We start from the raw sequence: 26763 nt of genomic DNA on the forward strand, positions 1-26763 counted from the left end.
CATGTTCTTAGCCTTTTAAATTAGCACCATGACTGCTATACGGCTGGCATATAATGAAGTAGAAGTACAAATACAGAACTTAGATAAACATCGCTGTGACTGAGTGGATGCCACCGCCAAGCAGAGAAGCAGAATGAGAGTGTCAGATAAGCTAACTCTGTCAAATACCGAGTTTCTCTCTTTGCCTTGCGATTTCCCCTCAAAAATAAGCTACAAATATACACAGCAAGATTCTAAAGATCAAGGAAACTGAGCTGCTTTTAATGGTGTTTCTCCTTGAAAGAGCAGAGTGAAGACATGTCTTACACATTGAAAGAATGCATGGTACTATTCACCCAGGAGTCTTCTGAGATTGTACAAACAATTGATGAGACATTCCAGGTGGAAAACAATTAGGCAGGTGCTACAGTAGAAACTTGTACAGTCTGTTCTCAGATACATCTTCTAAATCCTTTCCAGCCTTTCGGAGGCCAGGAGCTAGATACCAGATATGTGGGTATTTCTAAGGGTCAGTTGTACCACTGTAAGTCATGTGAGTGCAACATCATTCTGCAAAAATAAATGCATTTAGAAGACAGACAGCCAGACAAGCACAGACTTATTAGTAGATGTTTGAAATCATCAGGGACCACGCTGCTGATAGAGCTGGCTTCAATTCTGCTGGTCAAGAAGAACGAAATGTTTGCTCCAGCAGAAATTGGCATCTAGCTGAGGGCAGCTGAGATTACAGCTAATGCTGTATATAATTGCCTTTCATTAAATAACAAAACACCATCCATCTGAGACATTTCTAAACATGCCAGTCCAATAAGGATTCCAGTGCGTTACTTTTTATATGTGCCAGCGGAGCCAGTAGTCCCTAAGGAATGCCAAAAGATTAAACAAGAGCTGCATTCATTCATGGTCATCATGTTCAAACATTAGAAAACTTGCATTCAACATACAGAGTTAACATTTGACCTGACTGTTTTAGAGAGAGGAAGAAAAGCAGTTTTGAAAAATCATATTGGCAAGACAGATCGCTCTACTTCTTTTGAAGGAAGATCTACTTTGAAATATTCTCAGTCACTCCCAAGAAAAACTTGAACAGGGCTAAAAGGATAAGGGAGGAACACTAAAGGAATTGTCCAATCTGTCCAAGCTAAGCAAATAAAGGCTGTCCCAGGATATTCACATTCAGCAGATGATAAACAGATACAGCGTATAGCTCAGACAGGAAACCTACAGGAGCTCTAGAAAGTCATAAAAATCAGCATATACGACCACTGTTCCTTCCTACAGTATAATCACATGAGGAAAGAGGGTGTTTATTTCCTACAGTACACCTCCGTGATGAGGATATGAGACAGCTGTTTTTCTACCCCTCACTACAAAGTTGAGATCTTCTCTAAAAGAAACCATACAAATTATATAAAACTGATTTTTTTGCCAAATAAAATCTCCCTCTTGATCTCTAAAGATATGGATATTTGAGGTCACATTTCCAAGCTTTTCTGCTTCAGCCAGCACATCCCTCTCCCTTCAATACACACAAAGCTTTAGCGCACTTTAGCACAGACAGAAAATCTTCTAGCACGTACAAAGACTGGACAGGAAGAGAACCCTGAAATCTCACAATTTTAAACCAAGAACTAATAATCCTCTGCACATTTTTCAGTCATTCTGCATTCAGTATGTAAATTAAGAAGTTTTGTCAGTACCTGAACAGTTATACGTTCCTTAGACTAAGATACGCTGCTGTTAAGGGGGGGCGAAAGTCATTCACTCTTCCTCCGCAGTATCTGATTTGCTATCTTGTTACATGTTGTAGCAGGTGCACACAGACACACACTTAAGAAAAATCACTCTCGGACATTGCTAGTTTCGGAATTACGTGCATATTTCTGTTCTTTGAATAAAATTCTTTGCAAGCAGCAGGCATAAAGGCATTTCCTCTTTTGTACCTCTTTTCTTTCTTCTTCCTACGTACTAATACAGATAGCGCATGTTTTAAAATCTTTCTGCTCAAAGACCTCAAAGCAACCTGTGAACTTCCATAAAACCCTACCCATTTGGCACACTGGGTAAGTGAGTGGGTGGGGTGGGGAGGAAAGAGTCTTCGTTTCAGAGTCATATTTCTAATCATGAACATACACAGTCACAGACTAAATTTTCTTCCCATGCTATGTTTTGGAAGAGATTTTTTGCGGTGTTGACTTCTGTTTGTTTTTAATTTTTTTTATTATTTAAAATACATACACAAAGATGTTTTAATGAAAGGGAAAACTAACTCCTGGTTTTAATGCAGCAGGAGCCACATTAACATGTGAGCAACAGCCACAATTACCTTGTGCCCCATGACAGCTGAGGCACAGAAAAGAGAACACTGAATTGCCTTAGGTAGCAGCACTAGTGATATAGCGGGAAGCCGGAGGGGCTACGGCATAGCCTTCGCCTGGGGATCCCACAGGTCTAACGTTGGCTATAAACACGGCGGTGAACTCTGGCTGAGCCACCCAGGCCCGTGGGGTGATACAAGAGCAGCTCACCTGGAGATCAGCAGCTCTGAAAACAACGGAGGCACAGGGAGCAGGCATAAACCCCCGAAAAGCCGAGGTAAATTGTAAGTCAAATCATTAAGCAGTAACATACCAGCATGTAAGTGTGGGATGCTGAGAACTGCAGCTCAGCGTTTAGCCGGGGATGCTCAGACCCCTTCCACCCGCAATCATCCCCTGAGGCCGCCAGTAACGAAGCGCAGCGCTGCACCTTCTAAGGGCGAGACTCGAGCAGAGAGGGCGTCCAAGACCCTCCCGTCCCCGCCCGCTCCTCACGAACCACGGGGGCACCCCAGGGCTCTGCGCGCCGGGAGGCCCGCAGCCCACCCGGGATGCTGCGCCCCGCACCCGCCCGCCTCCGAGTTTACAGCCTGCAGCTGCCCCGGGAGCACGGCGGGCAGCCGGCCCCGTCCAACCGGGGGCACGGCGGCGGCGGCGGGAAGCCACACACGAGCGGAATAAGCCCGGCAAGCCCGAGCACACGGCTCGGGAACCGGCCAAACCGGCTGCCGCCACCGCGGCCCTGGCAGGCCGGCGGGGAAGCGCAGGCACGTGTGGCGGAGGGTAAGAGCTCCCCGGGGAGGGCGGACGCCGGCGCCCGGGGCCTCGCCCCACCCAGCCCAGCATCGCCCCTCGGGCGCTGCCCACCGCCCTACGCCCCGCGCAGGGCCCCTCGGCCCCACACAGGGTCCCGCCGCCCCACGCGGGTCCCTCAGCCCAAGGTCCTCCAGCGCCGCGCAGCCACCGCCGCCGGCCCCCGGCCCCTCACAGCGCCTCACCGCCGGCCGCGCCGCCTCGCTTCCTCAGCGCCCGCCGCCTCCGCCCCACAGCCCGGCGCCCGCTGAGGCGCCCGGACGGGAAGCGGAGGCCCCAAGGCGGGAGGCGGCCGGCGGCTCCCCCCGCCCTCAGACGGCGCCGCCGCCGCCAGCGCCGCCGCCCTCCCCGCGCGGGCCCCAACGGCGGCCTCACCGCTGCCGCCTTCGGCTCCGCGCCGCCGCCTTCCCCGGCCGCCGCGAGCGCCGGGCGCAGCTCCTGCCGCCACCGCCTCCCCCTCCTCCTCCACCCGCTCTGCAGCGGCGGCGGCGGCGCCTCCCCGGCTCGCAGGGGGCGGGGCGGGCAGACAACGTCTGCGCCGGGCCGGGCCCGCGGCTCCGCGAGGCGGAGACTGCAGCAGCGGGAACCGCGCCTCCCTCCGCGCCCCGTCCTCGCCGCCGCTCCGCCGCGGTCGCTCTTCGCCCCCTCCTCGCCTCCTTTTCTCTTTGTCTCTCCCCCCCCCGCCCCGCTTTGTTCGCCCCGGGGCAGCCCGCGGGGGTGCCCGCCGCCGCCGGGCAGAGGGGGAAGGAGCGGCTCTCCTCCGTCCACCCCTGCCTTCCCGGGCGGCCGGCAGCCAGCGCGGCGCGGGGAGCGCAGGCCCCGGCGGAGCCGCCCGTCCCGGCAGCCGGTGGGGCGCGGACACGGCTCGGTGCGGGGCGGGGGCCCGGCAGCCGTAGCGCTGAGGCCGTGGGGAATGCGCTGCGGCAGCGGGGGGAAAGGGGGGGAGAAGGGAGCGGGCGGTATGAAGCGCATCGCTCTTAATGGACGAGTAACTTTAGTGTGCTGCTCTTCTCCATTTTCCTTTTGTCCTGACACCCAGAAATGTATCATTCCTTCTCTAAAGTACTGAATATTTTCATTTTCACCGTGTTTGTGAAGCAACACATTGGAACCTGGTGTTACCCCCTTGCTAAAGTTTAAACAGCTGTAGCAGTAGCTCCAACACCATCACCAACAATTTAATACCCATTTTCAAGGCTGAATCACACAGCTCTGCTTCACTTCTTTACCTCTTATAAATAGCCCACAGAGCCCAGCCAGAGCTGGCCCCTAACTGCTGAATTCATCACAAAGCAAACCTCAGTCTGCAGTCTCATAGATCATTTAGTTTCTGCATGATGCCATTCGAACAAAAGGGTGATGAGAAAGCAGTTCCATTGCTGGTGACTGATTGCAATTTGTGTTTCATTTTGGCTTCGTTCTTTGGCGTTAACCCAGCATGGTAAAGCACAAAATGGTGTGACGTAGTCCCCCAAATAATAGGTTTCAACTAGATCAGCACTTAGCAATGTTTGTTAGAATTTCACTTCCTAAATGTTGAATAGAATCTCTTACCATGGCCGTTAGATGTTGAAACAGATACTCGAATCCACGTACAGCCACCCTTCTTTCTCCCTGCAAAATTTGATAAAATTTTTGCTGAATAAGGACTTCAGGGTTTAAATATTAGATTGTATTGAGAAGCAGAGAGACAGCGAATAATTGCTTAAAACGAAAAATTGACCCTGCAGCCCCTAGTTATGGAAATAATCCCTAACACAAAAATTGCAATTAGGGTACAGACCACTTGCCCAAATTATCTGTTGGCTTGAGAGCTACAGCTGTGAACCTTTGTGCTTGTTTCTGGTACCGTAGATTTGAGCTTTCAGGATTGACCCAATGCTAATATAGAATGTGTTTTCCTCTATCGTCTTCCATCATTTTCCTTCATTAATTTGATTTTTTTGTCTCACAGTGAATTTGTTACCATGTAGGTAGATTTCAAGAGTATGCAGTTCAATGCACAAAAGTTTTCATAAGCAATATTAGACTGATGTACCTAGTACAGAGCGCAGCAACTAGAAGTCAGCTTACTATTGAAGACAGAAACTAAGAGTTGCAGCTTTGCACTCTTCTTGAAGAACTTGTAATAACGTGCAAGCAGTAAATAACAGTGGTGAAATAATAGATGACATACACTGCAAATGTGCAAGTAGCTTTCTTTACTCCCTTGCAAGCCTAAAGCTGAAAGAGTCCTGTTACTAAAGCAAGAATTGAGAATGATGTCGCATAGATCAAAAGCTTCTACCTATAAAGTGAATGTGCCACTGGTTTTCCATGTAATTTCCTAGTGAACAGAATCATAGCTTCAAGATCAAAGTAATCTTGTAAGAAACAAGGGAGTTAGTTATCCATCATTCAACCAGTATCAACCTTCAAACCATGACAAAATAGCTTTAGAGCAACTGTAACTTCAGTTCATCCCAATTAGAAATGGTTGACAGCTTCTGTGTACCAGCCTACCCTTAGACAGAGATACATGCAGACTGTGGTAACAATAACATCTAGTAGGTTCACATCCAATTTGTAACAATCATTATAAAAAAAGATGCTGGCGCTATAAATCACAGTACTAGAAAAGACTAAATATGATTGAAAGCCAGAATATCTTTGGTTCCAGTACAAGTGGCTGTCTTTTCTGAACTGCATGATCAGATCAGTCAAGATATAATATATAGCCATTTTCATAACTCTACGAGAACAGGAATTGCTGGGTGCTCCAAGGAAATTCAGGATGCTGACATAACTACTGGCATCCTGGCCACAAGTATAAGGCCTACTTTAGAATTAAAATTGTCCTCTTCAATAATGTGAGAACACCAGTTGAAATTATTTCTGCCCTTTTTCAGATTTGTGAAGGGCCCAAAATTATTGGAGCTTTCAGAACAGCTAAAATGGTGTTCTTTAAGAACTGCATTTAAGCGTGTCCTGACTTGTTTTATATTCAATGGGACACATCCACACAAGTACGAAGATTTTGAGGATAGGGGTTTTTTTCCTCTTGTGCTGCTTTTGGCTGGGATAGAGTTACAGTAGCTAGTATAGGGCTGTGTTTTGGATTTGTGTGGAAAACAGTGTTGGTAATACAGGGATGTTTTCGCTATTGCTGAGCGGTGCTTACACAGAGTCAAGGCCTTTTCTGCTTCTCACACCACCCCACCAGCGAGTAGGCTGGAGGTGCACAAGGAGTTGGGAGGGGACACAGCCGGGACAGCCGACCCCAACTGACCAAAGGGATATTCCGTACTATATGATGTCAAGCTCAGCAGATAAAGCTGGGGGAAGAAGGAAGGGGGGGACATTTGGAGTGATGGCATTTGTCTTACCAAGCAACTGTTACGTGTGAAAGAGCCCTGCTTTGCTGTAGATGGCTGCACACCTGCCTGCCAATGGGAAGTAGTGAATGAATTCCTTGTTTTGCTTCACTTGTGCGCACAGCTTTTACTTTACCTATACCTATTAAACTGTCTTTATCTCAACCCACGAGTTTTCTCACTTCTACCCTTCTGATTCTCGCCCCCATCCTGCTTGGGGGGAGTGAGCGAGCAGCTGTGTGGTGCTTAGTTGCCAGCTGGGGTTAAACCACACCACCTCTGAATGATCTCTTCAATAAGTACATTTGGCAAATCCTATACAGAACTGATGGTTACACCTGCTTCAGAAAAAGCAACTAATTGCCTCCCCACCCCCCCCACCCCCCATATCGGAAGAGCTGCTTCAAAAATCCCAGCACAGAAACTTGCACTATGATTTTCTGTAGTTGTTTCTGGTTTTGTAAAAACACAAGAGGATTCCTCCCTCCCCTTTTAACCTGAGCGGTACATTTTACTCATTGATTTACAGCTATATTGATCCTAAAGAGCTTTAATGTCCTGAAGCTTCATGCTTACTCTTACTATTTTTGGCCTTAAGTTTATGTCACTAAAACTGGCAGCCTTTGACTGATAGGTTACACTAGGTGAAAAACTGCCCTTTTAGCCTTAATTATTATGTATGCAACAGTTCCAGAAAAAGTACTACAGATGCAGTAGTTACTTTCACAGCTTAGTGGATCGAAAGGCTGCAAGAAGTTTTTCCATTCTTATTGTACTTACTGTTTTCCTTCCCTAGGTCAGCCGTACTACCCAGCAGCAGTACAAAAAAGCTCTGCAAGTCCATGTTCTTGGTTGGTGTGCTACACAACACAAACTCTCATCCAATTTTACGTTATTTGTTCTACCCAACATGGCTAAAACAACAGAGAACAGTATTTAAACAGACAGCATTTAAAGAATCCTTTCTGCATGCTTGGTTAAAAAAGGTACTTAACCATAATACTCATCTTGATTATGAGCGTTTCATTTCACAGATAACTGAGAAACCATAGTCTATTAAAAAAGATGGACTATACATCAGTGGTAGAATGATTTGCAAATACCAACAAAAGCTGAATTCTCATCTACAGAGAAGCAAAGCAGAAAGTTTTTTGTTCCTATTGAGAGTGTTGAGTTCTAAAGAAAGGGTAAATACATTTTTATTCAGTCATTGGTTGACAGCTAAATATACGTTGTAAAAAATCTTATGTCAAATATTTGTTGCTTGTAGTTAACTGAAGTTTAGGAAGTGTCCAACTGTCACACATTAATTACCCTGTTATTAAATCCATCCTGTTTGTACACTTCTCCAAGGATCAAGACCAGTTCCTACCTCTGACTCATCCCCTCGCACCCCCCAAAAATTTAAGTATGACTCTACAACATATTCTTAGGAACAGCATCAATCTTCGATGGCATTTACTTACCGGAGGCAATACAGCCGTGTTACAAAATGAAGGTACGACGGAGTTCCATGGCAACTACCAATGCATTTGAAACACTTCAATTATATTTGAGCTTTTCCCTCCTCTTTGGGTTCCGCCCCCCCGCCCTCCCAGCGAGCCTGCTTTACAGAGTTTGCAGTAAAAATAATTCTTCTTAGCAGCTAACACATCTTTCAGGTATCTTCTAGAATCTAAGCTATTTCTCTTTTTGTGACATTTTAAGCACTGTGAATTAAGTTATAAAAATGTAAGTTAGAAATTAAAATCTTTTTAAGAGACAACTAGCCACCTTGACTGATACCCTGAATATTTTGCACAGATTAGATATTTTTAGATGTGCATAAGCACTTTTAAATACTTTTGCTGTTCCAAATGCTGAAAACAAACATGAGTACTATGCCAACAGGAATCTGTGGGAAAATTTGAGTGACGCCTGCTCACACTATACCCACCTCATTACAAATCATTACTCATTCATTTTAGTAAGCTCTAATCTAGGTTATTATGCCACACCCATCGCCATGGGAATGTGACTTAAAAGTACCAGAAATACTTTGCTATTCAGCTTTTTCTCAGACCTTGTACTGTGATCTGATTGCAGTTTCAATATACAAAAACGGTTTGCGTAGTTACACCTGACAGATTCAAGAAATTCAACAATTACAAGCATCTTCAGTGCAGCAACAATATATAGCACTTGATAAGAAAAGTGAAGTATAGATAAATAGCTAAGAGATCAAGATAAATTCATTCCTAACCATGAGAGAAAAAAGCAGGGATAACTCTCCATCCTTAATTAACTGTATGTCTTACAGCAGAGGTAAGTACAAGTAAGAGTTTTACTCATTGGTTCTGCTCGATCTTCTCAGAGCATTATCCATACTGACCACCACCTCCACAGAAAGGACAATTTAAAAGATAAGACTTAAAAGAGCAATTTTAAAAATACCTTTGAGTGGCCAGTACTTTGTATGATTACCCTTATTTAAAAACAGTTACTAAAAGTTAAAAACAAAAATTATACAGTTCCTGCCACAGGCTGTCTATTTTTCTGAGATCAAAACATTTGCATTACAAAAATTTTATTTTAAGAAAAAAGCAGCACTACAGGAACTTTTATAAGTTTTGTTTACAATTTGAAAGGCAAAAGAACAAATGAAAGTATTCTATTCCCAGCTATGTTTTACTTTACCAGGTAAGTAAAGAAATTTTTAGGCTAACAGGGGATAAGTTTTTTGTTAACACGGGTTATACAGATCATTAGTGGAATAGGGTTTGGATTTTGGCAGCCTCAGACTTGAAACTAAACATCTACAGATGTTTAAGATGGATAGAATAAGAAAAAAAGCAAGGAGAGTTCTCAAAATATGATATAGGTGGTCTAAGCCTAACAGTTCATGCTCTAATTCATAACAGCACTCACGGATAGCCTCTAAATACCATATGCAGACAGCCCAAATGCCAGGCAAGGCCTGGCAGCCCAATGCTTTCCACTGACCAGCTCCAAGCAGCTCCCGGCTCAGCATTTTCTTAGTCCCCTGCTGGCAGCCTACCGAGGTGCCTACTTTTGCCTGTCAGTATCCAACTCGTCATACAGATTTTGTCTGTATTGGAAAACATTCATACCACCTATTAGTTATATTGATATCACTAGGAAAGAATGAGCACTGGTATCAAACGAGACTTGACTTACCCCCAAAACCATATTCAGGACAGACAGGGATAATACCAAGACTAAAAGGAGCAAGTCTAAACATCTGCTAACAGTTTTGCAAAAGAAGCACAAAAGCAATATAAAAAATAATTCTGAGCACACGGACAACTTGGTATTTACAAAAGCCTAGCGCCTTTTGTTATGTTAAAAAACAAGCTTGTTAAATGGGAACAATCCCAGTTATGGGAATTTTAATTCAAGCGTGTATGCAGCACGGGCCACACGCTTCCAATTGTAGCGGACTGCAGGTGAAGGACAAAAACTTTTGCTGCCTTCAACAGTCACTTGAGTCAGTTCAGTCACTTTGGACAAAAATTCCAGTGGATGTAAAATGTGAACCCAAACACAGTCCATTCCTGCACCAAGCCCCCCCAAATAATATTTGCTTTAGATACCAGAAGAGATCTTCCAAAAATGAAAAAGATCCGTATCTCCAAGTAGTTTGTGTGCAGCAAATACAAGAGTGGCCAAAGTGATAAAAAAATGCTGAACAATTTAAAATTCAAAGCTTTATAAAATTAAGGATTTAACATATTTAAACTAGAATTTACCATTACATTAAAAACCGTGTTGCTGAAATGACTTCACTTTACCCTTACTCTAATACCTTCAATATAAATCTTGGAAGCAATGAAGTTAACAGCTACTTTAATGATGAGTCTGAGAATTTGTACAAATATTGAAGACTTATCTATTCTGACCAATTAGGTGGAAGGGTGATTTATTATGAATTTACTGTGAACATACAGAGCACTAAAGGGTACTAAGCATATAAAGATGATTTTCATCTTGGGGTTTCTGTAAGGAAGGCAGAAGTACACAAGTACGCCTCTAAAGTTCAGGCTGCATGTCCTACTGAAGAAGCAGCATTTCATAAGAGCTATTAAAAAAAGATGTTCTAAGGTGTGGAAAGAGGACTGCATATTTAAAATATGAGCACCTCAACACACCCAAAAGGTGTGTACACTTGAAATCATTACCTCATGCCCTGCATCACATTATCATCCCCATGTGAATGATGCAGCACATGGCACATAAGGGCTTGTATAAACTGTCATTACTAGCTTTTAACTCCATGGGAGGAGGAGGCATGGAGAAGTATGAGATCTCTATACGCTTCCCAATAGAGACTCCTTTGTAAAGTGCAAAGAAGCTGCAACAAACATACTATTTCGTTATCCATTTCTGTCACAGAAAGTAACACTATTTCTCCTATAAAAGATGACAAAACAAAAGCCTTTCATTTTAGCACACAGAACAAACATTTACCTTGAGCACTGCTTTCCAAATGTAACTAGATAAACTGAACTGGTATATGCTGCAGAAAGTTTTTTCAGCCTCTCGGAAGTCAAGCAGTTCATATATAAAGACACTTTGCTTTTCCTTTCCTGTAAAGTTTAGAACAAAAAAAAAAAAAGAAATAAACATAAACGCTTTAACTACAAAAAGCCTGGGGTTTTCTTAAGCATTCAGATGCAGAGTATACCAACATCATGTATTATAAGGATTTTTGGGGAAATATGCACTATCTGCAAGGCTGAGAAATGTAAAGAAATAGTTCAGTCTCTGAAGTCATCAAAAAAATCTTTGAACATCCCCCCTTCACAAGTATTTTCTTAGATACTTGAAAATACTTTGTTTTACTATGCATGGCACTTGGCTAGGAAGACTTTTTTCATGCATTTACAGAAGGACAATCAAATGCTTTACCAGCGCCAATGAATACTGTTACTTCAATCTAGTGCTCCCTCTGTTGCCAATGCCAATAACACACAGTCATTCTACCTACAGCTCCCTCTGAAGACAAGAGAAGAAGGGAAAAAAAGTGTTAGAACAATTAATTAGCAGAATTATAACACTTTCAAGCTTTCAGAAGTGGGCAATTCTTCAGATTATGAAAACTGAATGACATGGCAAGGTTCTATTTAAGTAGCTAAAATAATTTCAACAGCTTCTTGACTATGGAAAACCTGAACCCAATAGTTCTGACCCTTCCTAAAATATTTAACTTTATTCACCCTCATTTTAATCAGCTTGTTTTTCTAATTATCTTCAGCAGCTCATTTTCAAAAATCAGTAGTTTGATAGTTTAGGACTCCAATTAAAAGAAAATATTTATACAAAACCTCATTTATTAAACCTCTGTACACAACAATGAACATGTATGTACAGCAAGTTTACATGAAGGATGATGTTATAAAAGATACAGTGGTAATTAAAAGTGACCCACATAAATAATTTATAAAAATACTTGAAATGGTGAAGATAATGCTAGCAATCCCTGATCATTTTCATCCAATTGCCAGGATTTTGATGTGGGAAATCTTAACATTAGACCTTTTTAAAAACATTCTGAATATATTAAACTTATCTACAGGATAATTAGCAAAATGTATAAAGTATAGATTATTGTACAAAGGACAGATATTAAAAAAATCACCAATTCACCTGAAACTCAAGGACAATATAAATGTTAGCCAAAGTAATAAACAGCAAACCACAAACTTCTCTTTTTAGAGTTTCATGTATTGGCAAGTAAATTGCTCTTAACAAATCAACAGTCTTGTTATTCCTTAGTGGAAGGATGCAATTTGGGAAAATTCTTCTGTATTTTCTGGCTGCATTGGTGGTCCTGGTCAATACGGAAGCCCTGCACTGACTTCAGTTCCAAGGAAGAACAGGGCAAAGCTGTATTTGTCAAGATTTTCTCCTTCCCACAAAAGGATGAGGAAGGTTATCTGAGTTTGTAAAACTGGAGGAGGAGAGAGAAGGAAGCATGGATTTGGACATAATGAAACAAAGGAAGACCAGTTAAGAAGAAGTCTTTTTCTTTTGCTGGTTTCTTGGGGAATTTTTTAACACGCTTCTTATTCGTAGATAAACACCTGTTGATTCTGCCATATTTTCAAATTCAAATGGTGTTATGCCTGCAGCAAACTTGCTCATATCAGGAACAAGACTGGAGTTTTTTGCAGATGATTCAGTGCTTGTGACCACTTTATTACCATCTGTATTTTCTCCATTGTTAACCTCACGGTTGAGAGCAGGCATGGTGTTATCCAGCAAGCCTTCTGAATCTGTCTTATCAGGATTTTCCTTTAAGTTAAGTAAACTATCTCCTGGATTAGGACTAGTTATAGAACGTTCATTTTCTGGTATCTGTTCATTGATGTTGGAAAAGCTAGTTTCCACTGTAACCACCTTATCAGATGACCTTACTTCTGCAACAAGATCTACTTCGTTCCTAGATGGTGACGATGTAACAGAATTTCCAGTTACAGGTGTATCAACAGGAATATCGGAGTCGCTGTTCGTGCTTTCTGCCTGCTCTAGTGCCGCCCAGATTAATCGCTGCTGTTCCTCTAGCTCTTCCAAGGTCAGAGTATCCTCATCCATGATCGAGTCCACTATTTTTGGCTGAGGAATATCACTGGAAGGATTCAATGGTGGAGTAGTCCTAGGAAGAGGAGGGCGGGTGGGTGTTGAAGGTTGAGGCGGTGTAAGATTTAGTGGAGGTGTTCCTCGTGGTAAAGGAGGAGGAGTTGACATCGATGGACGTCCAGGTGGCAGCGGAGGTTGGAACTGAAAACTGTTATGAGACTGAGATCTTTGTGACACTTCCAGATCTAGAAACAGAAAGACATCTATTAGAATCTGAACTCTAAGACAAAATTCAAAGTGCCAATGCTCTGATTAACTAGAAGACTTATGTCTTCTCATCCTTGGTTTTCAGCTGAGATAGAACAAACTTTTTGAAGGTTTTAATATCCACTGAAACTATGGGTTTGGGGATTTTAACTCTGCTAGCCATTCAAGAAAAAAACAAAAACCTCTTGAATGTATTGAGGACAAACTTACTCCACACTGAGACACACTGAAGGAATTCCTCAGAAGAAATCCAAAAGTTTCTCCAGCTATTCTAACATTTAAACAACACTAAGTCCTCCTGTGAGTTTGACTCATTTTTAAGAAGTTGTGAGCTTGTAACTTCCTACATTATTCCATCCAAATATTTAAGGATTTGGAGGTCTTCGTAACAGAAGTTTCTTTAGGATACACCTGAAGTAAAGAGATCAGAATTTGTAACCTAACATTCCAATTGCTCTGAGCACACTTGAAACCTCCTGCTTGGAACTGAAGATAAAACAATCACAGCAACAGAGAATGCTGCTTGGAGAGAGGCCCAAATGCAATTATAGTAGGACACTACTAGCATATGTTAGCAGTTACATTAATTACCACTGTAACAGATACTAACACATTGGTTTCTCTTTATGAACACTGACATTTCAATTCAGAGCAAGTTATTTTGAAAATAAAAATTGAAACTAGGAAAAAAAATTGCAGAATAACTATACCAGAATCTAGGTCCATGTCAGTTGCTGGTACCTCCAAATTGTCTTCTTTTGGTCGTTTTGAATGATGAGAGCTTGACTGAGATGCAGCCCTTTTATTGCTAGATTTTGGACTTGGCTGAAAAGAAGTCATCCAGGAAAATAAAATAAATTAGTATTAAATTGTACAAGGTAACATTTCCAGCTATAAGAACATATTTAAAGCAATTGCATAACTATACAATAATTTGGTGACCCAGTGTGTAAACTAAACATTGAAGTTTGAGAGATTCAATGCAACTGAACAGAATTGTAATCTTGTTCAGGTTTAAGTGGCAAAAGAAAAGACTGTCTTCATTCCTAACACAGGATTATGACAAAGCTTCCACCTGAACACCTAGATCTTACGAGACTATCACAACACAAGTATTGCCCGTCCCTTCCTGGCAGGCTTAGAATTTACCGTTTGATTCCACATAGCATTACACTTTAGGACTGAGAGCAGAGCCTACATCTTCCATCGTTAACTGGAAGTATTCTGCAATAGACAACACTAGGCTAGAGTCACATTAGAGAAGACCTGAGAATGATACAGGACAGGACTACCATCTGTTTTCTCAAGTCACTGTAAGATTATTATAAATTATGACTTATTAGGGAAGTCTGGAACTAAGACCGTTCTCAGGTTGTAAAAGTTTATAGCAACCTTTTTCCACAACTGTTTGTAAAATATTGCACAATTGGGATCTGCTTATAACAACTGAAATAATGGAATTTGTTCTAAACATGAAGCGCCTTTTTGTTACAACAAATAAGCTAAGCATCAGCATTTCACACCTGGTAGTGTCGACATGAAAGTCTACCCCCTTGTGCAGAAAAGAAGATATAAGAGATCATCATTAGCTACAACTACAAAACATCTTTTTTCTTGCGAATAACGATGAAATATATTTACCGCATGAAAATTAGAAAGGTAGTTAGCAAAAACATCCTTCTGTTGAGATGGCTGCATGGGGATGGAACCAAATATCTGCCATTCCTACAGCAAAAAAAAAAAAGGAGAGAAATAATGTTGCATATGGTTGGCTAATAACATGACAGTAAAACTTAAGAGAAACACTGAGAGATTATCAAGCCAACATGAACTCAAGTTTTCATCAAAAGCCTCATTTATCGGAGTAAATAGATCTTTAGTAGGAACTTCTGGCAAACCAAAGTACTCTCACCTGTGAAAACAAACAACTGATGCAATGCACTATGACCACACAGTAGGAATAACAAAAAAAATCATGACCTTTACAAAATGTCTTGTTAACCATTTCATAGCAACTACTCTTCAACATTTTTAACACAACTACAAACTTCCCCTTGAAATAACTGTTCTGACAAAAAAGGCTCACTTTGGAAAAACTTAGTTTTTAATGAAAACTGAAAAAACTTGAGGAACCAAACTTTGGCTAAGAATACTGAACGAAAAAACACATTTGGAGGCCACTAAATGGGCAAATGTGAAGTTGCGAAAGAAAATGTACACGTACTTCTTTTTAATGCACAGGCATTAACATCAGTGATGACGTTCACTACTAACAGCAGGTTAAAATGCTTTTGAAAATAAAAATTCAGCAGCAGCAGCCACAGGAGATTCCTTGTGCGCTCTAGGCTTAAGAGGGCACCCACTATATGGGTCTTCTGATACAACTTGTTTTGTTCCAGCTGTTACAAAGCTTCCCAGAAATATAGTTTTCTGTAGTTGAAATTGTATTTATGGTAACACCCACAGTAATTTTCATATTCCAAGAACGTTCAAGAAAATTTATACGTATGGAAGGAACAGGCATTTGTGTGTGAAGTTTTGTGTTTAAAAAAAAAGAAAATCAAACTATGCTTCCAGGCTCCTGTTGGTCTCATAATGGAAATAACTTCTACAGAAGCACTATCAGACCATACCCACAAGAGTTGTGACAGGTATCAGATAGAAGTCACGTCAATTACCTCAAGAGCCCCCAAACCAGGTGCTTAAAAATAAGAGCCTATGGAAAGGAAATTGTCAGATGCAGAACACAAAACGTTAAACTTGGCTAAAAGCAATTAATGTTACTTAGCACATTGTTTAGAAGGCGGAGGACAGCCACTTACATCTGGGATCCCACTTGGAGTAGATATATTAAAGCCTGGGTAGTTTATCAACTTAGAGACATCGTAAGTGATGCGTTTTGATTGACGAGATCCTTCATCTTCTGTTCCACCATCATCTATAACAAAATATAATTATAATTGATGCTAATTAAGAACATTACTGAAAAAATCCACAGGATTTAAGAACAAGGTTTTGGGTTTTGGAATGTAAGTGTTGATAGAAGGCTCTGTAACCCAGAGAGGCAATAACAGTGACCAAATCTATCAGACACATGCATGAAGCTTCCCTAGAAACCTAACTGGGTATTCGTAATAACACTACTCTTTATGTACTATTACTAGCCTCAGAATTTGGCATCAGGACTGTTCTCTGAGATGCAGCATAAATGTGGGTCATTAGTAAAAAGCTGGCAAATTACTCGATAAGTTTGGTTTCAAGAAATGTATTCTTTGCTTGCTGGTGATCTTACCATTATTATGTAAGAGTAAGTTATTGAACTTTAAAAAGTATTACGGTTTCTTTCATAAAACCAAAGAAGAGAGAAGCTTATTAAAAAAAGGAAGAGGAAATCTGACAATAGGCTATTTGTAAGTCTTGCATGGTTTTTCACAGAACTCCATGTTCTAATATCAACGGCTGACTGGAGTGAAATCATACTGACAGTCTTTATCTATGCAATCCAATCATTACAGAAGTTGTTTCATTGTCACATCATCGCTAGATGAAAGGGGAGTATTTTTACATGACTTTAGAAAAGAAAACTTGATTTACAATTTTCTCTTCCATGAGGAAGATGAAGTTTTACAAACTAGGTACTTTACTGTCTCCTAAATAGGGTGCAGCCAGTAAATAGCCTGCATACTGAAAACTGCATTCCTGCAGCGCATTCCTCACCTTTTCCATCGTAAAGCGCAAGTCCTGAGTGCTCCATTTCAGCCTCCTTGAGCCAACCTGGAGGATAACCCAGCTGACGCATGCGATATATAAATGGAGGAAGACTCTTATCTGTGACACCAAGTGCATCTTTAAGTTCGCCACTAAGTTAAGAAAACAAACAGAAAACAAAAAGTCCTCCAGTAAAATCCATAATTGAGTTTTGTCAAAAGGAAGTTATGAACTTTTTGTTGAATTTTAAACTATCAAGTTAAAATAACTTAGTTCTAGCTCAAACTATGTTGCCTGTCAATCCCAGATATAACAATTTTAGGTCAAAACCAGCTCTGATGTTAAAGATAACTTTTAACACTTCCATTTCTCCATAAAAGCGTACGTGTGCTTAAACATTTTACGAGAATTAATTCTACGCTAGGAACTTACTCAACTTGTTACTTCTGATTCACAGCCTTAACTGCAGCTATCACCACAGGAAGGGTGGAACTTAATGCAACACTAAATTTACTGATGATTTCTTTGGAAACTGCTACAGACGTATTATGATTTTTTAAAATATTTTGAACGGAGAGAAAAAGAGGGGAAAGGACACTCAAAGTTCAAAATTTTCAGAATCTTGCATGCATTTTTAGTTTATTAGGAACATAATATATTTGCAATTTGAGTAGCCAAAGAGTAAAATTTGTCACCCTACATTAGGGAAACCCAATAGGAAAGGGTAGGACTATTATGCTAGCAATGAGTTTTCATTTGAAAAATACCTGTGCAATTTATTAAACAGAATTTTATTTAGCAAACAAATCCGAACATAAGACACCATAGCTAAGAGTAGCAGATGGACTTAGAGAACTCTGTAAAGTAACATCTGGCACTCCAAAGGTAGAAAAGGTATTCCAGAAAAGCAGTGTAACAAGTAATGGAAGGAAAAGAGATACCTAATTACTCCTGGTTTAAATTTTCCAAACCTCTCTTCTACTTCTTCTGCATGATAACGCTGCTGAAAATTCTGATTGCTCGCTTCACCACAAGCTTCCATAAATTCCTTTCTCTTCTCACTTATGCGAGCTGCATTTCGTGGCTTAAAGATAATACAATTGGGAAGTTTAGATTTCAACAATTTACAATTTATGCACTCCTTCACCCAACATTAAACTGGTACACCTTGCCCTCAGCATGCTTCATTGTTTATCACATGGCCATGTGATACAACTACAGCTGTAACAAAAACTACATAGCAGAAAACCAAGGGTATTTGCATTGGATCTAGCAGAGCTCTAAAAGAGGAGGAAAGACTGTTCAAACTGAAAAATGTCCCTCCACAAATTAGACATTCAAACCATTATGCTACAAAATTAATTTATGTTCTGATTTAGTATGTTGGAATTTGTAAGTATAAACAGTATAATTTAATGAACAGAGATGAATCACCATTTGTACATCTTGACCCCAATGCATCTAATTATTTTTTTTAAATGGTGCAGTTGCACTGAAACATTTCTTGGAGAGCAGCAGTCTTTTGAATACTGATGTAGACTTTACCTTTGGACAGTCTTTCATTTGATGGTCTTCAGAACCACAATTGAAACAATGCGGTTTCGGCCTGCTTAAAAAATGCACAAGAAATTAAGCCTGAAAATAATTTTGCACTGTTAAATGCACTTAATTATTTTAAATCTTGTTAGATTTTTAGATTTAGACTTAGAAAGAAAAAATGTAAGCATTGCTTGCTGATTTCATATACTGTCTTTTGCTTCTCTTAAACTGACTGCTTAATATGAATCTTCAAAATAGAGTAACAGAATATTGTTTATTTCAGAGTCCTAAGGAGAACACCAGAAATGAGAAAAACACAAGGCATAGCACGGGGCGGGGGGGGGGGGGGGGGGGTGGAATATACATGACAGCACTTGGAGAGGAAAGAAAGAAAGACGAGAACTAAAATTACAGTGGAAAAGTACTACTTCCAGGCAGAAATGGAGCTTTTATATCCTGTATAATAAAGATCTATTCCTTTAAGAAGGAATAGAATATCCATAGAATAATTCAGGCTGGATCTTGGGAGATCTCTAATCCAGTCCCTTAATGAAAGCTGGGTCAGCTATGAGATCAGACCAGGTTGCTCAGCGCTTTACCCAGTTGGGTCCTGAAAATCTCTCAGGATGGAGACTGCATAACCTCTCTAGGCAACCTGATCCAATAGTTTACTGTCCTAAAGGTGGAAAAGCTTTTCCTTATACCATGCCGCAGATAGAAGAGCATTCACCGAAGGATTTCTGCTTCTGATTAGATATGTAAACATTAGCTTACATAGTGCCAATAAATGAAAACAAACCCTACATACTAAACCTCATGCTATATCCAGAGGAAGGGAAGTGAAGATGTTAAACAATACTTCCAACTCTAGAGTACAGATAACAAACCCCTCAATTTAATATGCCTGTAGTACATTAATACCTCTGTTTCTCTTTTTATGCTTGTATCATCAGAGGTCTGATCCTTTTTACAATACTGAGAATCAGTTACCAGTAGAGACAAGTAGGAGAGCATGACCACTTCTTTAGGAAGTCCTGGTCCACAGTTTGAACAAGTTATGCGTATTGCGAAATTATGCACTAAAAACCTGGAATGGAATCCTATCTGGCTTCAAGGTTAATTTTCTTTGTAAATTTATACCATGGCAGCAAACATTTTCAACATTATAGGGGGGGAATCTTTATCTCTCACAAGATTTTAGAGAAAGATTTCTTTTCTGAGCATTCATTTTTACCGAATTAGGATGGGAACCATAAGTGAAGACAAAAAGGGTGACACAAGGGTGAGTGTCCAAGGTAACCCCCCCCACACGCACACAGTCCAACCTCTTGAAGCCTCTAATTAAAGTGAAGTGTGTCTTCTGCTTCAACTTTACATAGTATTCAAACAGAAACCTTCTGCGGTGATCCAAGTATTTTATCAACATCCCACATCATGACCACAGCCCTTCAATCTGCTTTTCATTCAGATGGCCGTATTTCTAATCAAACCAGCGTTTAACTCAGCATGCCTCTTTATCTTGGGAAATTCCCACTAAAAGCTTGCCTGGTCTTCATTGCATCTGAAATCAGTGACTTTAGATGCTATGAAGACCACACAAACTGTCGGCTGGAAATGCAATTCGCTTTACTTCTTACCTCCCATAAAAGTTATACAATCAACTCTAAGATCAATCTGTCTTACAAGCCTATAAAATAAGTCAGACAGGAGTTGTTCTACAAAACAGTAAGAATGATGATAGTACACCGGTGCAAGGATGACAAAGCAATCACTAAAAAGACAAGCAACAGAAGAACTGAGCATAAACTTCAGAAAGTTTTTACACATAGATTTTAGGCCCTTCCTAAATAAAGTCAATAAACAAGAGAGACCTACTGACTGCAAAGCTCAACACTGGTTTACTTAATTTAAACTCATTGCCCAAGTATGTTCAAGGGTTTAGTATACTGGGGAATAATCACAGTGTACATCTGAACTTTTCAGCTCAAAACTTTATATTTAAGAGTAATACAAACCTTTTTGGTTTTACTTGTATTTCTTGTCCATCTAGGGAGAGAATCTGGCTGAAAACTTGCTGATATCTTTAGATTTCAATAAGGAACTGCTACTGGATGAAGCAAAATTTCAATCTTGTTTAAAATATCAGTGAAAACCTAACAGTGCTTTGAATAGAATACTGACTCTTCTGGATTAAGTTACAGATGGGTCCCTGATATGAAGCCTATAGAATAAACTATAAAACTGTATCTATTATAAACTATTTGCTAAGATGGGCTTACGCTGTTTCCTCCTATCTTATTTCTATCCAATAACCAATTTTGTTCTTTATCAGCACTTGCTAAAACTACAATCCTCTTGTTTACAGGCAGAAGTTTCAAGCTAATAATTCTGATATGCTTCACAGCAATCTTTTACTAATAACATATTTTGATAGAGTTTCAAAAATATAACTCACTTCTGAAATAGGCAGAGACAGGTCATACTGTACTACTTGTGTTTGGTTTTGGACTTCTATGTGTCAGCTGCTCTGCCCATTTGTCTAAAAATGTACAAGACGACGAGAGGGCCGCAAGCGAACCGGCGTGGTAAAGACTAAGTAAGAGGTTCAGTAGACTTCAGAAGCACAGCAGTTTCCAGAATCTAACAGTTGCTTTTAAAAAGAAAAGCAGATGCCAGATACTCGTCGAACTGACGTGTTAATTGAGTATTTCAGTCATTTAGAATCATGGTACCTGATATACCATTTAACTCAGAAGTGCTATTTTAGGCTTAACATCATCTATGGGAGCTCTAAAGAAAGATGCAGTAAGTACGTTTAAAGAACAGTATCAAAGCTAAGCTGGCAGACATGAAAGTTTAGCCACGCTTAACTTTGAATTTTAGGAGAAATTCCCCTGTTAGGCATCTACTTCCTTCATCCGGAGGCTGGGAGATAGTACATTATCATTTGAAGAACAGGATTGACTTAATGCACTATAACAGAGACGGCTTTCCAAATGTAAAATTACAGCACAGTGCATACACAGTCAAAGGCAGGCACAAGAAGACCCAGGTTAGCCGGCTTATAAATTTGCAATTTTCATTCAGACACAAGTAATTTTTTAACACTAGGAAATGACCTTTATTACAAGCCTGATAACTAGATATTGCAGAAATGAACTGTGAAACTGGTTCTTGTCCTGACTCTGGAGTAGAAGCAATACTGAAAAACTGGGGAGATGAGATTACTTGAGAAAAATGGAGAAATTTCTTGCCCAATTTCTTTTTATCGTGGAGGACTATGATATTAAAAAACACTTTTTCCAACATTTCCCTCAACCCCACCTTTCAAATACTGGCTTTAATAAACAGTAAAGAACCAACTTTAAAATTGATCCAAGTTAAGAGCATTCCATAATTAAATCTTAAAAAAATTTCCCTCTGGCTCCCACACTTGGGGAAAAAAAAACACCTTACAGCATACTGGAGTATGCCAAGCCCTTTTCATCTCGATTTTATAGAGGGAGAATGCTTATTCATATCTGGAATGAGCTGTCATTCCAAACCTGATTACAGACTGGCCCAGGAAATTCCTAAAGTCACAAGATGTATTTAGGTAGATAAGGCATTCACTCTTCGCAAGCATACATCTTCTAAAAATCAGCGAGCCAATCATATCAAAATACTTATATACTTTGAGTAAAAAAGGCATTAATTACTCATTAAAACTTTTCATCTGTAACAACTGATATCTTTTTGATAGAAATGTACAATCTACTGAACAAAATTTGAGTTCAATTTACCGACTGGCATTCTTTGGATTTGACAAACGGAAAAAACCCCTTGTTTTAGTAAACAGGATACTTAGGTATTTCCCATCCTTCTGTCAGCTGTGGATTCTCATTTAATATAGGCTGTCCCAGTTTATCGAGACAGAAATTGGTAAAATACAGAACACTTCCTACAACCTGTAGAAAAAAAGTCAGAAAATTGTCAGAAATGTGTCAGTATTTAGGTCAGATTGGTAGCATTTCTATAAATTTACACTGCTTCAAATACTTCCAGGTTTTTTTCCCCCACTCTGTAAGAATTTACAAATAATATACGCCCACACCTGTACAAGTAAGTATTTTTTTCATTGATGTAGCCAAAACATGCTGAACTTTAACTGCTATTACACTGATAAATGAAATTTAACAAGACCTTATTTTAATGGCAGTGTATATTGAATATTTAGAATGAAGAGTCAGACCTACCGTTGAAGAGTATATAGTCAAAAACTTACACTAAAAGCTTCTTTAATTTTTTTAACAGAATTTGAGCTTGCTGTTTTATAGTCCTCTTCCAAAAGAACACTGGAGGGCTGACATGAAAGTAAAAATGCAAATAATTAATTTAAAATAATGGTAAAAAGAAGAGCTCCTAAATTACTAAAGTACGTAAAAGGCACAGAACATGGAATACAGCTTCTTTTCTTTCATGAAACATTAGTTAAACAGTAGGATGGAGATGTCTACATAAGTCATAATGCTTTCCAAAGTATGACACAGCTCATCTCTAATGTTTTCTTTGATGAGAAATATGCTGCATAAGAACATCTGTATTCTTATCTCAAAAGCTAAGAGAAAGATGGAGAGAAATGGGCCATTTCACCCTTTTATTCAAAATGAATACTAAAAAGTGAATGTTAAGTAAAACTCAAAATTCTAAACCAAGAAAAGAAAGCAGAAATTTCCAGATTCTGTCGTTCATCTGTGCTCTTACATATAGTCAAAGCTGGGCCAAATACAATCAGAAGAGACTAGGTTAAGTTTGTACCTCATGATCTTTTCTCGATTATTTAAACCAACTTACTACTTTTACACAAATTTCACTAGGAACAATTTTAAAGGAGCACTTTCATGGGCAGAAAGGATATTTTCTTTGTCCCGGTCCTCTATTTTTGGAACAAACAGTTATACAACTTTCTTTGTTTCATAGTTGCTTGATTTGCAGTTGAATAGGAAAAAGCATCTAGAACTCAACTATTTAGCAGTGCAGTATTTCAGTATTCCCACTATAAAGATGCAAAAGAAGGAGCACCTAATAACAATTTGAGTTTTAAAGTACCTGTGGCTTAACATTGAAGTGTGTTTTTTCTTGTTCACCTCTCTTCTGCTCTTCATATTTCTGAACTAAATTAAAAACAAAATCTTCTATTTCTTGATGATACTGCCTGTAACGGAGTGAAGTAGTATACAGAAATTAAGACATGAGCAAGATTGAACCACATGCCAGATGTCTTTTTTTTAAGCATTTACCATTTACTACTTCTTAAGTACTTAGAAAAGGGGCAGTCAACTTGTCTCCTGTCCTCCTCCCACCCCCCACCAACATGAATGCAACCTACTATTAGAGAGCACCCTTATATTACTGTGGCAAAAAAATCAACTCAGAAGGAGGAAAAATTTAATTTACTGTATTTACCCACAACACTCACGAAACTCAAACTGCTACTCAGACTCACTCCAAGTTCCTGGAAGTCACACTTCATTTCATGATAAAAAGAGGTAATGCTAATGAAAGCAACAGACCTCCTATCATATTGCTCATTATCCCTTCTCCTCTTCACACTTAACAAGCTTATGTTATTGAATAAAACATATATCCATCCTTTGGGCAAACACTAACATATCCAAACAAACAAACAAACAAGTCCAATTCCTGCCAGGATTGCTTTTTCTTCGGAAGTACTTACTTAGAAATGACATTGTTCATAAATAAAATCTGTAACAGAGGTCCATCAAATTTGGGGTTGTCCACTGAAATTCCACTAGAAGAACAGAGCAGAGACACAGACAATGGTTACTGTATTAGCTTTGCTGTAAATATTCCCTATCTGTTTTATCACAGCAAAGAGTCTGTAGTCCACAGAGGGAGGAAGGTTTGGCCAATACAAGTTCTGTTTTTTTAAGAAGTTCCTATTAACTTAAACAGAAACCATCTTCTCCCAAGCAAAGCAGATTGCCTGGTGTGAGATGGAAAGAAAACAAAACAGAAGAAAATCTCTTTAGTGTGGTGTTCTAACTGCAGTAAACTGTTTAAAGAGATCTTACTTATTCAACTATTTTAATGTACTTGTTCTCCCTGCTGAAATTTACAAAAAACTGTTTCCCTAAAAGCCAGGTACATTTCCTAAACAGATAGATACACACAAATAAATAAAGTTACAGCAATACAAACCAAGTTCTTGATATCCAAGTCTATAAGACTTTTCAAGAATGGTAACGGCATTTTAGAAGCCCAACATGTGAGCAGGGACAGGGATACTGAAACAAGGTTTCTAAAAGATGTGGCAGGTATTATCTCTGACAAACTATTTCAAAGATATACAGGTCATACAAAGTGTTTTAAGTTAGCATTAACATACCTAGGACGAGTCAGAATATTCAGCTTCCTTTTAAGTTCTTGATGTTAATTTATCATTAAGGAACATTACTTTCTTCAGAAGACACAGACCCACACCTTAATTAAGTAAAGGATCAAAACAACCAAGAAAACACCTAACAAGAATTCCACGGAATAATGAATGGGGTTTCAGACCTTCCTTTTCACTGCACAGAGGATTACTGACAAATCCATGTGCTGCTGAAGAAACACAATAAAATGAAAAAACCCAAACAAAAAACAAAACAAAAAAATCAAACAAACAAAGAAAAAGATGAAAAAGGGAACTAGCTGTGGCAATCCAACTAGTATAATTCATTACATGCACTATGGTTGAATTGTCAGATTTATAGTATTTTATTTTAAAAATACCTACAATCGTCACCAAAAAGTCACCAGTAAGACACACATACTTGCAAACAGGAAATAAACTATTAAAAATATTTCAGATTCCACTCTGCTGCAGTATCGAACCCAAAAACCCTTAGGGAGCCAGTCACCATTTAAAAGTTTAAAATTATTTCTACCTATGCTAAAAATGGATTTTCAAAGTGAACGTACAGCTGTTTCTTTTCCCTAGAAAGACAGAAAGGAGCCCAGCTTCAAGTGTTTTAGAAGTCACCCCAACACTCAAGAACTCAACTACCTCCTTTGCCAACTGACGCGAAGCTGGCACGGACCGGGACATTCTGAAGATAAGTTTTCAGAGAAAACCTTCTCTTAAGTGACGGAAGCAGAAGCCAGGGAAAAACAGCCACCTCACCGAGACGCGGGCTCGCCGCGGCCCGAAGCGGGGAGCCGCCGGGGGGAGGCCGCCCCCTCCCCGCCAAGCTCCATTCTCATCGTCCTTCGGGACGCGCCAGGGCTCGGGCTGCCGGGCAGAGGCCGACAGGGCCTTCCCCCACAACGGCCCAGGGCCCGGCCCCACGGAGGTCCCCGCGAGGCGGGAAACGCCGGAGCCCCTCACGCCGGAGGCGGCCGCCGGCCCCAGGAGAGCAGGCGCCAAGGCTGGCCCGGAAGGGAACCGGCGGCAGGAGCGGCGCCCCCTTTCCCCCCGCCCCGCCGCGCCCTCCCCGGAGCAGGCCCTGCCTCTCCCGTCAGGATATTCTCCGCCCGGAGCCGCCGCACCGTCTCCTCGCGGTCCCGCAGCCGCGCGTACAGGTCCTCCAGGGCTTTCTCGGGTCTCTCCTCCTCCTCCTCGAAGCTGAGGCGAGGCGGTGGCGGCGGCCCGTCCTCTTCCTCGAGCTGCTGGAAGAGCTCGCGGTCCCCGAAATCCACCTCGGCCGCCATCTTAAGCTGCAGCAGGAAGGGAGGGGCTTGGAGGGGTGGGAGCTGCCCAGGGGGCAAAGGGCAGAAGGAGCCGCCGCTCGCAGCGGGAAGCGCCCCATTGTGGAGCCGGGGGACCACAACTCCCAGCATGCAACGGCCGCAGCCCGCCTCGGCGGCGCCCAGGCCAGGGCACTGCGCCTCCTGGGAGGTGTAGTCTGCGCTCTGCGGAGGGGCGCGCTGCGCGCTGGGCTTCCGGCGGCGCAGGGCACGCCGGGAGCTGTAGTTCTCGGAGGGCATGAGTCTCTAAGTGGGAGGCCGGCACTTTGCGGGATAGACTCCTGCCTCCAGGAACCATCTGCATTGCTCGGGTTTTTTTTTTTTCCCCCTTCCTCTTCTGAGGAGGGGTGGAGAGAAAAAGAGGATTTTTAAGTAGGCTGTCTGCAGTAAGGCCCCATCCAAACTGCATCCGGCCCTGGCAAGCAGTCCTGTGCCTGGTGAGGCACTGCCCCGTG

The 26763-nt window shown here is 40.9% G+C and overlaps 2 protein-coding genes across 7 annotated transcripts in view; both read right to left on the reverse strand.

Annotated features, from left to right (window-relative positions):
• Positions 1-3526, reverse strand: part of CLIP1 (CAP-Gly domain containing linker protein 1) — a 71202-nt gene extending 67676 nt beyond the window's left edge. For both annotated transcript variants that reach the window (XM_059827471.1, XM_059827473.1), the window contains exon 1: positions 3507-3526. The gene's annotated coding sequence lies outside the window, so the exon portion shown is untranslated. The remainder of the gene's footprint in view (positions 1-3506) is intronic.
• An 8344-nt stretch (positions 3527-11870) lies between these two features.
• ZCCHC8 (zinc finger CCHC-type containing 8) lies at positions 11871-26272 on the reverse strand. 5 transcript variants are annotated; one of them, XM_059827527.1, is made up of 14 exons: positions 26089-26272; positions 24966-25008; positions 24294-24368; positions 23666-23771; positions 22842-22919; positions 22421-22524; positions 20593-20658; positions 18584-18644; positions 17980-18122; positions 17048-17190; positions 16153-16268; positions 14972-15055; positions 14041-14155; positions 11871-13308 (listed from the first exon to the last, which is right to left on the reverse strand). In XM_059827527.1, exons 1-14 carry the CDS (start codon positions 26270-26272, stop codon positions 12494-12496), a joined length of 2133 nt encoding a protein of 710 aa, XP_059683510.1. In that variant the 3' UTR covers positions 11871-12493. The 5 variants fall into 5 exon arrangements, with proteins under 5 accessions (XP_059683510.1, XP_059683509.1, XP_059683511.1 ...); XM_059827526.1 differs by having other exon boundaries at positions 18584-18647; XM_059827528.1 differs by lacking the exons at positions 18584-18644; positions 20593-20658; positions 22421-22524.
• Between the last annotated feature and the right edge of the window lie 491 nt (positions 26273-26763).

Source organism: Gavia stellata, chromosome 21, assembly GCF_030936135.1.
Source record: "Gavia stellata isolate bGavSte3 chromosome 21, bGavSte3.hap2, whole genome shotgun sequence".
NCBI classification, from domain to species: domain Eukaryota; kingdom Metazoa; phylum Chordata; class Aves; order Gaviiformes; family Gaviidae; genus Gavia; species Gavia stellata.

Coding starts and splice junctions, on each gene's coding strand:
- ZCCHC8 (XM_059827526.1), bottom strand. CDS start 26,272: ATGGCGGCCGAGGTGGATTTCGGGGACCGCGAGCTCTTCCAGCAGCTC. Junction 16,269..17,047: donor TGCGCTTTACGATGGAAAAG/GTGAGGAATGCG, acceptor ATTTTGTTATAG/ATGATGGTGGAACAGAAGAT. Junction 15,056..16,152: donor CTCCAAGTGGGATCCCAGAT/GTAAGTGGCTGT, acceptor TTTTTGCTGTAG/GAATGGCAGATATTTGGTTC.